Source organism: Callospermophilus lateralis, chromosome 4 (assembly GCF_048772815.1).
Source record: "Callospermophilus lateralis isolate mCalLat2 chromosome 4, mCalLat2.hap1, whole genome shotgun sequence".
NCBI lineage: Eukaryota > Metazoa > Chordata > Mammalia > Rodentia > Sciuridae > Callospermophilus > Callospermophilus lateralis.
Window position 1 is genome coordinate 121,872,047 of NC_135308.1, and position 16,208 is coordinate 121,888,254.

Here is a 16,208-nt window from a genome sequence, read left to right on the forward strand (position 1 = left end):
AGATTCTGCCAGTTCCCGGAGATGCCAATGGGATTCAAAGAAATGCCATTAGGAAAGAGTTGCCTGAGGTCAAGCTGCCATAGAACATGTCCCTTTCCTCCCTGCCTGGATGTCTTCTGATGCTCACGTCTGGCTCCTTAGTCATTTTCCTGTAATGTCTATGAGTGTCCCGGGCCAGTTTATTACTATAGGTCATCATTTTTTTTTTAAAGGGACAAGCCTCTCTCTTATGCTCAAAGTGTAAATGACCTTCTATTCCTATCTCACAGTATGCAACTTTGTTATACATAAACCTTCATACTTTTCTTGTAGCAGGGGCTACATAAAGTAAAAAGTTTTTGGTTTAGCTCTATAGCAATTGGAACTCTTAATTAGGTGGTATAGGCATAACCATTTGGTGATATTTGAGATTAGAAGACTAAAGCAATATATGAAAGGGCTTTCTAAGTAATAAAAATAGTTTCATTTGATATTAATGTTATTAATGCCTTTTTGTCACTAATTTTTGGAAATGGTTGGCCTTTGCATATATAGTAACCATTTGATAGGAAAATATGAGATGGGCATGGTAGTGTATACCTCTAATCCTGGTTACTCAGGAGGCTAAGGCAGGAGGATTGTAAGTTCAAGGTCATCTTGGACAATTTATTGAGAGAAAGTTTTTTTTTTTTTTTTTTTTTTTTTTTTTAAGGGGGCTGGGTATATACCTTAGCGTAGAGCACTCTTGGGTTTGATCTCTAGCATTGGAAAAAAGAAAAAGAAAAAGAAAAAAACAAAAACAAAAAAAAGGAAAATGTGACTGAGCCAGATAACCCCCCTTTCACAGCCATACTAGCCAACAGAAAGTTCATTATACTTATCATATACAGATATTAGTAATAAGTAATCTAAACTAAAATCATCCGAGGTAAGCATTTTTTCCCCCTGGTTTATATAGCAATTAGTTTAGGGTCATTGACAAAGTATTAGAAAATTAATTTCTCTCTTAACTTTATGCTTAATCTACTTGCATCTCCTACTCTAGAAAATAATAGCCTTTGGGAACCAAACAAGTCTATAGTTTAGTCAAAATTAGAAATTCCATTCAGAGTGTTAAAAAAAAAAAGGGTCAAAATTTGTTATGTGACCTTCGATTCATGACTTACTCCTTTTAGTCTTGGATAATACTTTAAGATGAAAGTTTTCTCAATGTTGTCAAGGTCACATTTTTTTTTATGCATTATTTTCCTAGTATGCATGGGCAAATTTTTTGACTATTATTCTTGTTCTCCAAGAAACAGAGGTTCAAAGGTTTAACGAAAGCAATAGCTGAAAGACATCTTACTGGAGACATCTTACCTGAGCCATTATTGGTTGGCCAAATAAACATACATATCCAGTAGAGTTATCATTAATTTTTAAATATAAGTGGGTGCTGTTGTGAGTCATGGAATGAAAATAAGTACAAGCATTCTGGGCTTCAAAACACCACTATCAGGTAGAGATTTATGAAATATTTTAGTCCTTAAAAGGGGTCCTAATACCAGAAATGATTGGGGACCACTGTTGTGCACCACCTCTTTTTGCTATAGACAGAGAGACCAGATGAGTGGTCTCCTAGAAAATTAGGGCAGAATCAGGTTTAGCACCAAGCTCCTGTTGTCTGGTCCAGGGGTGCCTCAGTCCTCCGGCTCTCTGGCTGCCTGCTGATTCTCTCAGCAGATAGTGCTGAATTCTGATTTCCACATTACCCCTTTAATCATTTAATTAAAAATGAGCCATAGGAATGCAATGATGCTCCATTAATACTCTTCTAAATAAAACACTCGTGGGTGCCTTGCTTTGACTTTGAATTAGTTAGGGAAAAAAGAAATCCTGTTTTAGCTCAAAATATGCTCAAAAGTACTATTAAAAGGAGAATCACAGGCTCATGAATCTGCCATGAGAACTGTGGCATCTATTAATAGAAGTTTCCCTAAAGCCAATAATAATAATGTCTTGCCAGAGAAACGAGGAATCTACCAAATGGCTTTGTCACTGTTGTTATACTGGAAACATCCATTCAGCATAACACACTCATTTCTAAACCAGACCATTGGAATTTATTGCTAAAATGCAGATTTGCAACTTGAGTACAAATGGCCTATTTTTGTCCTGTTGAATAACAGCCATCATGCATTGTAATTTTTTTTTTTTTTTAACTCAGGATTTTGGTCCTGCCCAGTGCCTCACTCTGCCTTCACTTATCAGTCACGAAACAAGCTCCTTTTTACATATCCAAATCACTGTCTTGTTTTTTTCTTTGTTGTTAGCCATTCCTTGACTTCAAAAGGGGAAGCATCTGTGAGTGATAAGGGGTTGATTATAAAAGGAAGATGCTCTATGTGCAGTCCTGGACCACTGGTAGGTGGAGGCCATTGTTGAAAAGAATAGGAAAGGTTAGAAAAAGGCCTCCATTGGCTCGATCTTTTGGGTCCTTTATACTCAGCCAGAAGCTTTGATTAGCCAACTCCACCCTTCCCCTTCCCTATTAAATGGTCCCTGTTTAGGATCAAATTATTATCTCATCTCAATGTTTTCTTTTTCACCCACAAATTCTTGCAAGAAGTTTATATTTATTATTAGAACTCTTTCCCTCTCACCTAGAAGGGCTTTGAGGAAAGTTTTATATGGTTACATCAATGGAAAAGAGTGCTTGAACGCAGTTCAAGGGTTTCTATGCTGGGGGACTCTTCAGCTCTGCAAATGTTTGGTGGCTTATTGTGAATCTCCAAGTGGACAGGTTTGGTACCTAGTGGCTGTCAATAATCGTTCATTAAACTAAGCCTTAAGGAACACAGATTAGAAAAGTTTGTTAGGGAATTTGTCTTTCCCCACCTAGGCACCTGGCACATGTCAAGTGGCAGAAGCTTAGTAATGTTTGTTGACTGGATGGATGAATGAATGAATGTTTCAGGAGTACCACTCTGAACAGAGGTCTCCAGGGCTTGTCCCTCAGGGCACAAGGTTCCACAAACACCCACCCTATAAACACCCCAAAGCAAGGTGGTTCCCAGGATTTATGATGTGTGTAGTCATTCATGCCCTCTGCCCTTGGGTTGAGAGGGATCTTGCACTTGGATTAATACTCTGTTATCACTGCCTAGAAATGTTATATAACTTTATAAGCCAGGAGATTCCCATTTTCATTTTTCATGGGGCCAATTTTGCATCCAGTTTTGCCAGAGGCATCCCAGGCTGGAGCTCCTCTGCTCCTTTCAATACCTCATGTCTTCCTGTTGCACAGAGCTGGTCTACCAGTCTCCTTGGCTTCAGGGCCTCATCAGAGTGGGCTTGGTATCTGGGGCTCTCTCTTCTATTCCCTTTCATCTGAACCCAAGTTCTGAATGGATTCCTAAGATGGAGTGTTACATCCTCTCTAGCTATTATACTGGGAAATGGTAAATCACCTCCTTTGAAGTGTAGCGTTAGATAGCTGAAAAGTTATACAGGTTTACCCTCACTTCTCATCCTCCGGTTCAATGAACTTTTAAAAAAAAAGATTCTTCTAGACAAAGGTTGACTCTCTAAAAACAGTATTTTAGATACTCATTCTACATAGACGTTTCAGGCATTCTTCAGAGACATTTAGGGGTGAGACAACTTTTCTGTTGTTTAAATTGTATTCTTCAGGCAACTGCAGACGATCTCACTTCATTTGTTGAAAAAACAGCCCTTGTTCATACTAAAAGCTGTTTTAAAAATTATAATATCATGCTGCCTTTGCATTTTTTAATCAGCAGAACCTTATCCAAGAGACATGCTTTTGTCAGGCAGTTTTACTGAAGACATTACTTGTTTACTTTTATCTATGATATTCATACTTATTTTGATAGTCATACACTTGAATTAGAACTCTGAACTCCTGGATTCCAGATAGGTCTGATTTGCTATTTCCTAAACTATATGATCTTGAGCACATGACTTGGTGTCTTGAATTCTTTGTTTTCTCATTAAAAAAAAATAGTAAGGCTAAGAAATACAGTTTTTCCTACTCTTGGGTTAATTTTGGAAGCTTAATGAGTCATAGACTTTGAAGATCATTGTGGAGATCTGTGATTAGATAAATTTCTGGGTGTTGACTAATGCATTTTGGAATGTCTGAAGACAGATCCAGAGCAGAATGCAAGGAGGACCAGGGAGAACTGAGCAGCGGGACAAGATTTGAAAAATTGATAAAGATACACTCAAAGAGAATAAAGGCAGATGTTTGGAGTCTCTGAGATCAGTTTTCCTGGTATCAGTCAAGGATGTGGTCTGGGGCAATAGGAAGCTACAAACTGTAGTTTTAAAAATGAGGCATGTCAGGAAATAGCTGAAGAACTGGATAGGAGAGAAAAAGAAGAGGAGGTGAGGGAAAGGAGGAAGATTTTCTGTTTTGCTTTTCATAATCACTAGAAGAATGCACAACAGGAGAGACAAGAAGAGGAAAATCTGTGTTGATCCTGTGAAGGAAGGAAGGCAAAGGAAAGACCTTTCAGGGAAAACATTAAGGAGAGGATCTATTGCATAAACAACAGATGCAGCTGCTCAGAAAGAATTTATGTAGAAGGGGTCTTGATTAATAAACCAGTTACAATGGTTTTGACACACATGTTGGCAGTAATTCAGATCCAGAGTACGGGGAGCCTATAGGCATCAGATCAGCAGAGAAGTTGGATATGTTTTGAAGATCCTATCAAGAGCAAAAAAAAAAAAAAAGGCCTGTGGGAAGGCCTTGGTGGTAATGGAAGGCCAAGGCCAAAATTTCTGACCATTTGTTTTAGGAAGGAAGAAGTAGATAGAGGAGGCATTGTGATAGGGTAAAAAAAAAAAAAAAAAAAAAAAAAAAGTATTTGTGATTCTATTCAAAACTAGGAGAGAATTCCATAGGCAGGGGAATGGGATTGGGAAGTGGAGACCAAGGTGGAGGTCAGGTTACAAAAATGAGTGGGGGAGGTGGGAGATGGGAGGGTGAGTAGGCAAGAATTGACAGAAACAGGAGCCCAGACAAGGAGCAGGCCAAGCCTATTTCTCAGCATGTTGTTCTCAACAGCACCAGGGAGCTGTGATAGGTCAACTGGGTTCAGAATCTGTTTACATCCATGTGCTTTATCTGGAGTTCTGGCATTAGATAGTAGGAAAACACGACTCAGGGGCACACACTGGAGTCCCCCAGGGATGTGGGGTCCCATGCTAGAGCCTTGTTTATAGTCACACAAAGTAGGAGAGATCAAGGTCAATGTGGGAGTAGCTCCAGGCTAACTGGGTGCTATTGTTTATCCTCTGACCTAGAACCCTCTCCTGAGAATAAGTACCCAAATCTGAAGTAAAGAAACTGCATCCTACGGACTAACTTGGATGGAAGACAAGGGGATTCATGGAGATTAAGACAGCAATCGTTAAGAGAAGGAAAAGGGATAACTGGAACTGATTTTCTTATGTACAAAAAGAAAATATTTTTGGAAGCAATTACATGTGCAGTGTGCAAAAGGAGGAGGCAGAGAGGGTTAAGTGCAGGAGGAAATGCAGGTTGTGTTCTATTAAGTACATCACAGGATTAATCTCTTTTAAAAGTTACTGCAAGCCTGCGAGGTATACATTAGTATTTCTAGTTTACAGACACATATTTCATTTACTGGCTATGTATATTGATTATAAATGTAGTTGAACTTAATCAAATGCTTAGTATGTGCCAGGTGTTTTACGTAAATTGTCTCATTTCATCCTTACAACAATAAAGAAAATTTGTATAATATTATTAATTTCATTTTCAAGATGAGAAAACCAAGAAATAAAAAAGTCTAGTAACACACCCAAAACCACAAAACTAGAAAGTGGTAGACACTTGGATGCAAACTCAGGTAAACTGTTTCCAGAGTCTAGTATCTTAACCACTGTGATGAATAGTCTCTAATAAGCCAGTCAAGATTAAAAGAAAAAACGAGGGAAGACACGCTTGCAAAGACTTAGAGCAAGGAAGATGTTAAAAACACAGTATTTCTTGAAGGCCATATTCTAAGTGCCTTGTATATAGCATATCTCACCTGATTTTCAGAACAATCTTTTTGCTGCTTTTATTGAACACACGAGAGTAGGGCATAGTATGTGCTCAGCAAACATTTGTTGAGCAATTCTTAAAAGATAACTATTCAATTTTACTTTTCTGGGTCATAGGTCTAAAGTTCAAGTAACTCAGCTCCTGTTGTCTTCTTTGTTATATTATTTCACAGTATTTAATTCTGTCTAAAATAATCTTGTTTATTTCTTTATTTGTTATTTGTTTCCTTGTGTTAGCATGTAAACTCTAGGAGAACAGGGGCCTCACTCATCTTGTTTAAAGCTGTATTTGCAGCATCCAGAATGAGCTGAATGTGATGGTGCCTGCCTGTAATCCCAGCGACTCAGGAGGAGGAGGCAGGAGGATCCTAAATTTGAGGCCAGCCTCAGCAAATTAGCAAGGCTCTAAGCAATATGGTGAGACTCTATCTCAAAATGAAAAATAAAAAGGACTGGGGATGTAGCTCAGTGGTAGAGCACCTCTGGGTTCAATCCCCAGTTTCACAAAAACAAAACAAAAGATGCTAAAGTGAATGATTCAATTAAGTCATATGAAAATCCAGATTATACCCAGAGGAATAGGGATGTAAGATATCATAACCTGTAGAAGGGATGAGGAAAGATTTAAGCATAAGATTTTTGATTCTTGGTGCTATAAACAGTATTTCCTTCAATAGCTTTTTAAATGTAATGCATGACTTTTGGTATTTTACAGGAATCCCTGTAGAGATTTAGAACCTTGGAACTGATGGAGTCAGGCTGATCAGATCAGGTGGTGACTGATAACGCAGCTCTGAAGTGAAATCCCCATGGCACAATTCCCGGGACACGTACCTGTCTACGCGAAGTTGGCAGACAATATTTAGTGCGTCCACAACGCCTTCTTCTTTCAACTGTTGACAGCCGATGGATGTAGCAATAAAACACCCCGTCCTACCGATCCCTGCGCTGCAAGGAAAAGAAAAGGAACAAAAAGATGGGGGTGGGGTGACAAAGTTAAGATGCAGTTCTTCCAAAAGGGTAGTGCACAATCTGAAACAGCTGTGAAGATGAATAGTAATGATAATAAAACTCTCATGTGTTGAGTATTACAAACTTGGTTCTGTGCTAAGTGCTTAAAATATCTTATCTCATTTAGTTATGAGTAGTAGGATGAGTGGGGTGGAGGGAGGTGATGGGGAGGGGGAGAATACTGAAAAGGCACTGTAATTGTTCTAAAAAGAATACCGAGAGCCTAGACTTAGGTAAGGTACAGTGAAGATGCCTGTGCTTGGAGGCTAGGAATGGTGGTACCCCTGAGACCAGGGGGATTCTGGAATAAAGCTGATAAGGGTGGATGGGGGTTTGATGTTGAGGAGTCCAGTGAATAAACAAGAACTCAGTCCAGTGTGGGAGAGGGGATGGGGCTAGAAGTACATATTCCACATCATTAATGTAGAGGTAATCATCGAAATGCTGTCTGTCCTGGAGGGTTCACACATTTATCTGCCTTACACAATATGCCCCTAAAATCAACTGGACAAGGCCCTTCTCACATGCCAATTTCTACCACCAAGTCTTTATGTGAATTTCTCTGAAATCTCCATCTAAAACTAAATTTCTTCTAGCTGGAGCTCTTGCTGTTACTATTTTGCACTCGCTCAGTATCTCTAAGTGTATTTAAAATGGAATGAATTATCTTTTCCCTCAATGGCATTACCACTGAGCCACCAGTTTTTTAGCCTAGAAATCTTGAAGCGATCTTCAACATCTCCCCCTCTCTCACCTCCCACTTCCAATCTGCTACCAATTCTTCTATTTTTCCATCTCTACTGCGCCTTTGATCCATGCTTTCTTTTCTGTAGACTATTTGCATCTTCAACATCTCCTCAGTCCATGACTAGCAGTGATCTCATTGTGGTTTCCAAGTCTCAAATCTTTTCTTTGACTAATACATGATATACACACATGTATATATCATGATGATATGTATATCATCTTTCTAAAATAAGGGCATCATTATATCACTCCTTATTCAAAAAACTGTGGATGGCTTCCATTAGTTAAGAGTATAATGTCTGACCTCCCTGTTGGGTATTCATATCTTGCAAAATCTGAATGTCTTTTTGCTGTCTTCTTTCTAGCCAATGTGTTATTATTCTAATTTTCCTCTTTTCCTTTCTGTTTCAATGACATTTTCACAGTCAGAAACGCCTTCCCCACCACCTTTTAAAACCACAAACATTGATCATTTTTTAAGACCTAGTTCAACATTATTCCAATGTTTAGAGGTTTCTTCAACTCCCAGGGTTGGAATTAATCTCTCCCATCTTGGCACTCAAATACTGTTAGCTTCTCATAGCTGGTATTGCTTCCTGTTGGATGTGAGTACATAGGAAATCAGAAGGAATGGGTGTCTTTTAGTTGAAGTGTCCATAGACAGTTTGTTTCATGGAAGAAACAGCATTTGAACTGTACCCTCTGTGTGGCAGGCATTTTGGCTATCATGAATGAGAAAATTTTCCAAGTGTGACAATGATATAAAGAAAGAACTGATGTAAAACAGGATTATGATATGTGACAATAAATGTACTAGCCTGACTAGAAGAAAGAAGTTATTTCGTTAGAAAAGTGGGAAATAAGCTTGGGAAAGTACTCTGGAATCTTACTTGGAGTGCTAAGAGGTTTGGACTACATCCTCTGTACACCTTTTTTATTCCCCCTTAATTGTTGGAAACTGTAATCTTTCACTTCCCAGAAACAATTCACATGTCTTAGTTCAAATAATTTCAAGGAGTTGACTAATCCCTGTAGTTTACCTAAGGACTCAAGGTTAAGGACTTTTGCTCTAGGCAATGCAAAGCCTTTGACAACTTTTGAGCAAGGATTTCATGTGATGAAAAGTGGTTTTAGGAACATGATCCCAGAGAAGTTGACAGGGTGGGCCATTATGGCACAGGAAGAAGGGTATATGTGTGCAATTAGCCAGCTACTTCTAAACTACATGGATGAGGTCAGAAGGGCCTGAACTAGGGTGGTTGATCAGGAAGTGGTGATTATGGGAGAAGCTTTGAAGGGAAAGCCAATCTGGTAACTGATTAGATACTGAGGATGGAGTTGAAAGAAGGGCCAAAGATAACTGTCAACATTGAATGCTGGAAAAAAGAAGGCCTCATTCTTAGAAACAGTAATCAGAAAGGGGGCCTGGTTTTATAGGGGAAATTGCTAGTTCAGTTTAGATATACTGAGTATTTTATGATTTTGGGTGGGGGATAGTTTCAGCCCTTGAGTATGGGCAATTAGGTTGTTTTCTCTCAACTCCAAGCTAAGTTTAGGGCAAGGCCTAATGCTAAAACACTGGATAAAGATACCTTTGGATAAACAGACATATATATTAACTTTAATCCTAATTAAATCACAAAGTTTCAAGAAGGAAGGAGGCCAGAATGATAATCCGAAATAAAACATTTTATTTATTAAAGGTTTTATCAAAACTCTCTTAAGAAACTTATGAGATTAAACAAAGGAATTTTGAGACCGTATGGAGAATAAATTATTGGTTCAATAAATGACTTTAAATTACTTTGCTTTAGTTGGGTTTCTCTAAAAGGAAAACAAGGGGGAAAGGTACTAGGTGAGCTTTGTTGGGAGTTTCCCTGGCTCCAAAGACTAACTTCCTTATCCCCCGAGAAGAGCCATCCAATGATGAGCCCTGCTGGCTCATATGATCCATATCCACCAATCAGACTAGCCCTGCTGGTTCACATGATCTTTACCCACCAATCAGACTAGCCCTGATGGCTCACATGAGCCTTACCCACCAATCAGAAAGCACCCCATGCCAACTGTCAAACCGTTCAACCATTAAACTGTCATAACTGTCAAACCACCCCTGGCTCTATAAATATGCAGAGCTGTTCCTCAATAAACGGGCATTTTCTCTGATGACGAGCCTTGTTCATTTTTTCAAGTTTAAAGATAGACCTTAGGGAAAGGAGTCACCAGGGACAACTGTTGCTGCTGTTGGCCTGGCCACCATACCCCACATTCTGGTAATAGCACCTTATTTTTCTTTTAATAAACCTTCAGTTGCCCACTTCCCACTTCATAAATTTGTTTCCATTTGAATTTCATGAGGTAACTGAAAATAGTTGACTAGTTCCACCAAATTTGACATAACAATGAATATTATCAAGACACAATCCATGTAGAGTTTAGGTGCCATCTTGAAAGAAAGGAAAAGCAATTAGTAATTTCAGAAAACACATCTGTAATTCTTAGTGCACATGAGACTGATGAGGCAAAATAAATCAGCCTAAATTTCAATTCAGATGACTGCCTAAGGTGTCCTGCACACTGAGTTTATTTATTTAGAATTCATATTTTGTTCCTGGTCTGTTTGCTGAAAATGCCTTAAAAGGGTGTACTCATTTCTGTAAGCATCCTCTTGATGAAGACTAAAATATTAGAAAGTTAACCAATTTTAATAAATATTTAATTTGTCAAGAATGTCACATCCAGGAAGCAAACCCTTAATTCTTCCATTTCTGTCACTTTATAAAGAAAGAATAGTTGCTGAGGCAGAAAGACAAGTTCATGTCTTACCTGCAGTGGACAACCACAGGCCCTCGGCCCTCAGAAGTAAGTCTGTCTTCTTCTACATCCAGCATGAGTTGCAAAAGGGGCTGGGCGCTGTCCGGAGTCTTGTGGTCAGGCCATGAGGTGTACCAGTAATGCTTCACAAGTTGGGTGTGGCTTCCTTGCTGAAAATAGCAATAGCCACCAAATGCCTTATTCACTTGTGAAACTAAAAGTCACCCAGAACACAATACTGAAGGTCTTCTATCATTCCCATCTTGCAAGCTACTTATATATACATGGAAAAAAAAAACCTACAAGAGTTTTGAAGAATCCTCTTTCACCCTCAGAAAACTTTACCTTCAACATTCTGACCTGAAAGGTTGACACTCTTGCATCTATGAAATGACACTTACATTTTTATCTATAATATAGAATATATATACCAGAGACTAGATAATGTTTATATATCTTTTTCTATGTGAAAAGGGTAGGTGAAAATGTAGCCAGAAAGAATCTCAATTAATGTGTTTCTTGCTCTACGATCCCTCTTGACAGGTTATTATAAATACATTAAATAATATGAGAACATTTAGTTTCATAGTCAGTCATGCTGAACCTTCTACACTCATCCCATATTCCAGGATTTAAGAGCAGTGAGGAATTTAGTAGTAAGGGAGCTAGATGGGATCCCTAGATTGGAAACACTTTGAACAAGAGTATGAGCACATCATCTCAAAATCCCGAACCCGAGTGTGGACCTGGTATGGACTGGGTGAGTGCTGAAAAACAGATTTTGGTAAATTCCTTCTGATGTCAAACTTTCTAATGAAAACCATCCCTGTAGCTCTCCCTCTTCTGTCTTCTTTGTGATGATTCTGTTCCAGCATTGAGGCTGCTGATAGGCTTGACATCTTTGGGATGATTCTTCTTTAGATGCAAGAATAATGCCATAGCAATATTCCCCAGCACTTGCTGAGGAACAAGTTAAATAAGATAATTTTTGTATGACGTAAGCTGGTCTGGGGAAAGTCCCTATGAAGTACTGGAACTCCAGTTTTTTAAGAACTCATCAACACTTCAGGCTTGTCTTGCCTCCCACAGCCACCCACTGGTGCAGATTTTTTTTTCTTTCATAGTTTCCAGGCCTTGCTTAAAGCTGCTTAGGCCAAAATGATATTATAAAGAGTCATGGTAAAGTCTCCAGCACAAGGCTTTTGTTAAAAGCTTTGAAAAGGTTAAATCGGAGATGTTTTATTAGTGCAAATTAGAAGATCCCAACATCCTACATAATGAACTTCCTTAATGTCTACTTAGATTAATTTAATTATTCCACATACTAACAGTAGCTGACAACAAAGAATACATGAGGGAATGATTATAGTTTCTCTTTGATCTTCACATAATTTAATGTGTTTAAGCTGAATCTGTAATTCTTATTAGTGTAAATAATTTCAAAGTAGAAATGTCATCCTCTAATTTCATCTACTTTGTAGATAGCTACAGCTATATAATCTTACCTTTAAGACAAGGTTTCGAATGGTGTAGTTTTCACATTCATTTACACTGATAACCAGAACCTCAACTTTCCCGTATATCCCTCTCTTTTCTGGCCAGTATAGCACACATTTCTGGAAGAGGGGAAGGAAGAACTTTTATTAGCCTTGGAGTACCTTTCATTCAAGTATCTTAAAATGTTTTCTGTTATTAATTAGAAAAATAAAATATCAATTTTTAAAACTCTATAAATATACTAAAACCATTGAATTGTAAATTTTAAATTTAAAAAATTTTAAGTTGTAGATAGACACAATATCTTTATTTATTTATTTGTTTTTATGTGGTGCTGAGGATCAGTGTCTTACATGTGCTAGGCAAGCGCTCTACCTCTGAGCCACAACCCCAGCCCTGAACTGTACATTTAAACAGTGAATTATATAGTAAATTTTTACAAGCCCTATCAAATACTATCATTACTAATCCCATACCAATAATAATGAAATAGAGAGGCAAAAAATTCCCAAAACTCTGCATAGAAATTAAAAAGTACTTAAGAACTAAACCAAGAAATTAAAATCCAAATATTAGAGTTGATCATATGATGACTAAAAATAAAAGAAATATTCTCCCACAATGATTGAGGTAAGGCACAATTCACCTGTGTGCCTGATATATCCAATAAGAGTATCTGTAATATATTAGATTCCAATGAATAAAGATTCCCCTGTATGTAAGGCAGAGGTTATGATCATTAATGCACCTATGGTATTATATTTTATAGGTCTAAGGGATTTTTAACTTATGGAACTATTGAAATAAATGTATAATTAAATTATTTTTAACATGTTTTTATGATGGATCTACTTTGAGAGGCTTAATAAAAGTAATAATTATATTTTAAGCACGTTAGTATAGCATAATGGTTAAGGCACAGACTTTGGACTCAGAGGGTCTGGATTCAAATTTTGGTGGCTCTCCTATTAGCTGTGAATCCATAAGCAAGATACTTAACATCTTTGGTCTCAGTTTCCTCATGATTTAAAATGTTCAAGTACTTAGGACAAAGCCAGGTATACAGTAAACTCTTAGAACACAATGCTATTATTGTTGTTGTTATATCTTAAAACTACTGGGAAATATATTGTGAACCCAAAGTGATTACACTTTCATGTGCTAAATATTATTTAATTATTATATTCAGACATCATTATTAAAAGAAAACTGCCAAATGAGATTCAAGCATACATATAAGCTCATATTATTTATTACATTGTCTTTTAAATAACTACAAAGGAATTGCGAATTTTCTAATCACATTTTTTGATGGTTAAAAAACTAAAGGGTGAAAGTTGATATTTTATTTTGAATGCCTAGGGAAGTGGAGTTAATTCTGGAAATGTTGTTTAAATAGCACTTAACCCTTTCTCTCAGACATACACATTTATATACAGGAATTCTTTCACTCGTTGCTTTCAGTCAGGGTCTTTTAGTACCAGGACGCTTGGTTCAACTCTTCTAAGTCAGAGGGAGATGAACAACACACTTGAAAAAATTTTAAATACTTATAGATTCAAAACAGCAAAAGAATCACAGACTTACAGACCTAAAGGTAAAGACATATACATTGTCAGAAACACACCTTGGGGTTTTATAATGCTGAACACCAATCACTCTACATGCTACAGCCACGCAGGAAGTCACCTCACCTAGCCGAATCACAATTTCTTTCATCCATTACAATATAAACACATTTATATCTTCCACATTTTGATCCTTCTCTCAATGAAGTAAATCATTTGAGCTTTATTTACATGCCACTCACGACTGCAGGCAATCAGACTAAAGGCTTGCTCTAGCTGATTTAATGGTAACATGAAGAAAAGAAACCTTTTTTAAAAAGAAACCTGTTTTTAAGCTGTTGATGGACCTTTATTTTTATTTATTTATATGTGGTGCTGAGAATTGAACACAGTGCCTCACACATGCTAGGCAAGCACCCTACCACGGAGCTACAACTCAGCCCAAGAAAAGAAACCTTTTAAAAATAGAGCAACTTATTTCCCCCTGCAGTTGCCAAATGTCTAAAATTGTCCCCATTTGTTAAAGGTAATCATACTAACCAATTTGCCTGGTTTCTTTCAGTAGAGCATCAATTATTTCGCTGCAAGACCCGAGCTATTGTGTTTCTTAAAACCCATGTCTCCCGGATGAATCCAAGAAGAGTGACAAAGAATCTTGGAAAAAGAATTGACCAAAGAAAGAAGCAAGCAGTGGTGCAGTAGTCTGGCATACGTGCCCCATTGTCCCCGATCAGACCTGAGCAGCAGGCTCCCATTTAGAAAGGTGGCTCTCGAAACCAGTAAGGAAAGCTGCCAGGCAAGAGCTCGCTGCCTGCACCTGACTCTCGTACAGTACTTGAGCAGGCTTCTGCACCTCCTTGATAAGTGGAAGCCTCGGCTGCTTGCTTCTCTCCCAAGCTGTCCCTGGCCTCTTGAATGTTTTCCTTGACGCTTTACCAAAAAAGCAATTGGCAGTCGGCTCCCAGTAGACAATGCAATGTGACTTGTTCCTTCCAACAACCCTTAATTAGCATCCCATCTCCTCTCAGAGATACAATAGCTTATTTTTACACACTGAATACATTTTCCCCCTTTTAGAAGAAAGTAGAAAAAGAGACCAGATAAGTGTGGGTGCTGTTGAATACGAGGTGGGGGAGAGCTGAAAATGGAGCTGTTTCTAAGAGCACAAGTTCATGTTCAAATTATTTTCCTGAACAGCTTTTTAGGGTTTCTTTAGTGTGGTGCTAACAATGATATGAAAGAAGCAGAAAATGCAAGGAAACAAAATGCTATCTTGCAGATAATATTATGAAATCACACTAATTGTAGGTAATTTGAAATAGCATGCTATGTAGCAGAATATAACCCTAAAACATCACTATTCTCCCAACTAGGCTGATCCCTTAGTCAAATTATCTATCAATCTTAAGAATTCATAATTTGGAGAAAAATGAGGTTTTTAGAGGACTGTGTGCTTCTAGGGTAAATAAGTAATTATCAAACCCTGACTGAAAAGATTGTGGACATTAATTGATTCTTTCTAATTAGTAGTTTATAGCAAAAGTGGAATACAATGTGAAACAAGGCAAACTCATATATTTTTATGATATTTTTCCCCCTTTGACCATCCTCTATCACCCCTAACAAATGAGGGCTATTTATGTTTAAAGAAGAAGGAATTCTAGCTAGTAGTTTAGCTGCCTGGAAATGAGATATCTATTTTCAAGTTATTTTTCCTGTTTGTACATTTAAAACCAGAGATTTTGCTCTATGATCTAAAGACATGTACCACCACATAGAAAATGACTCTAAATAAATAAAAAGAAGATGCTCAATTTTATTTATTGATACATAAGAAAGGGATAGAATGGGCGAGATTGCCTAAAATTATTATAGTTAATCTTGTTTCCAGCACTCCAGCCAAACATTATTAATTGGCCAGTGATTTCATATAAAAGTACTTTCACCAATGTTTTGTCATTTAGTCCCTTCCACAATCCTTTGAGGTACGTAGAGCGGGTAGTAGGTATTACTGCATTTCAAATCCCTTTATAGCTGAGGAAACTGAAGCTCAAGTGTTTTGGGTCTCTGGGCAAACTTCTTCTGGAGCTGAGATCCTCTGGGAAACCACCACTTTATAAATTCAACTTTCCATCTTTGGTTTCCACATGGACTCTTAACCAAGCTTACTTAAAGACGGCATCAATTGAAGCCCTGGGTCCCCTCTATAACATACTGATAAGGAACGCTCAAGTTCTTGGTTCACTTTTATTGGACCTACTATTTCTGCCACCAGTTTGGGGGCTGTATGTTTACTAAGCAGTATTTAAACTGAAACTTTTTTGTGGCAGCTGTTCTCATTATTGAAGCCTGGTAGTTTAATTAAAAATTATGTAAATCAGTGAAGTAGGGGAGCGTGTTGGAGCTCAGAAAACACCATCCCAAGGTAGGCACTTTGTGTGTTTCAACTCAGGTAACTAGAGGGCTTCAGAAGTGTCCTTAGAAGTGACCTTCTCTTGCCCTCCTGACTCCTCT

General features: G+C 37.8%; 1 protein-coding gene across 3 annotated transcripts in view; it reads right to left on the reverse strand.

Annotated features, from left to right (window-relative positions):
• The window catches only part of Ptprr (protein tyrosine phosphatase receptor type R), a 258,417-nt gene that overhangs the window by 8,695 nt on the left and 233,514 nt on the right, over window positions 1–16,208 (reverse strand). For all 3 annotated transcript variants that reach the window (XM_076853110.1, XM_076853109.1, XM_076853111.1), the window contains 3 exons: window positions 12,135–12,245; window positions 10,642–10,799; window positions 6,892–7,005 (listed from right to left, as the gene is read on the reverse strand). In XM_076853110.1, the coding sequence (XP_076709225.1) occupies window positions 6,892–7,005; window positions 10,642–10,799; window positions 12,135–12,245 (383 nt within the window). The remainder of the gene's footprint in view (window positions 1–6,891; window positions 7,006–10,641; window positions 10,800–12,134; window positions 12,246–16,208) is intronic.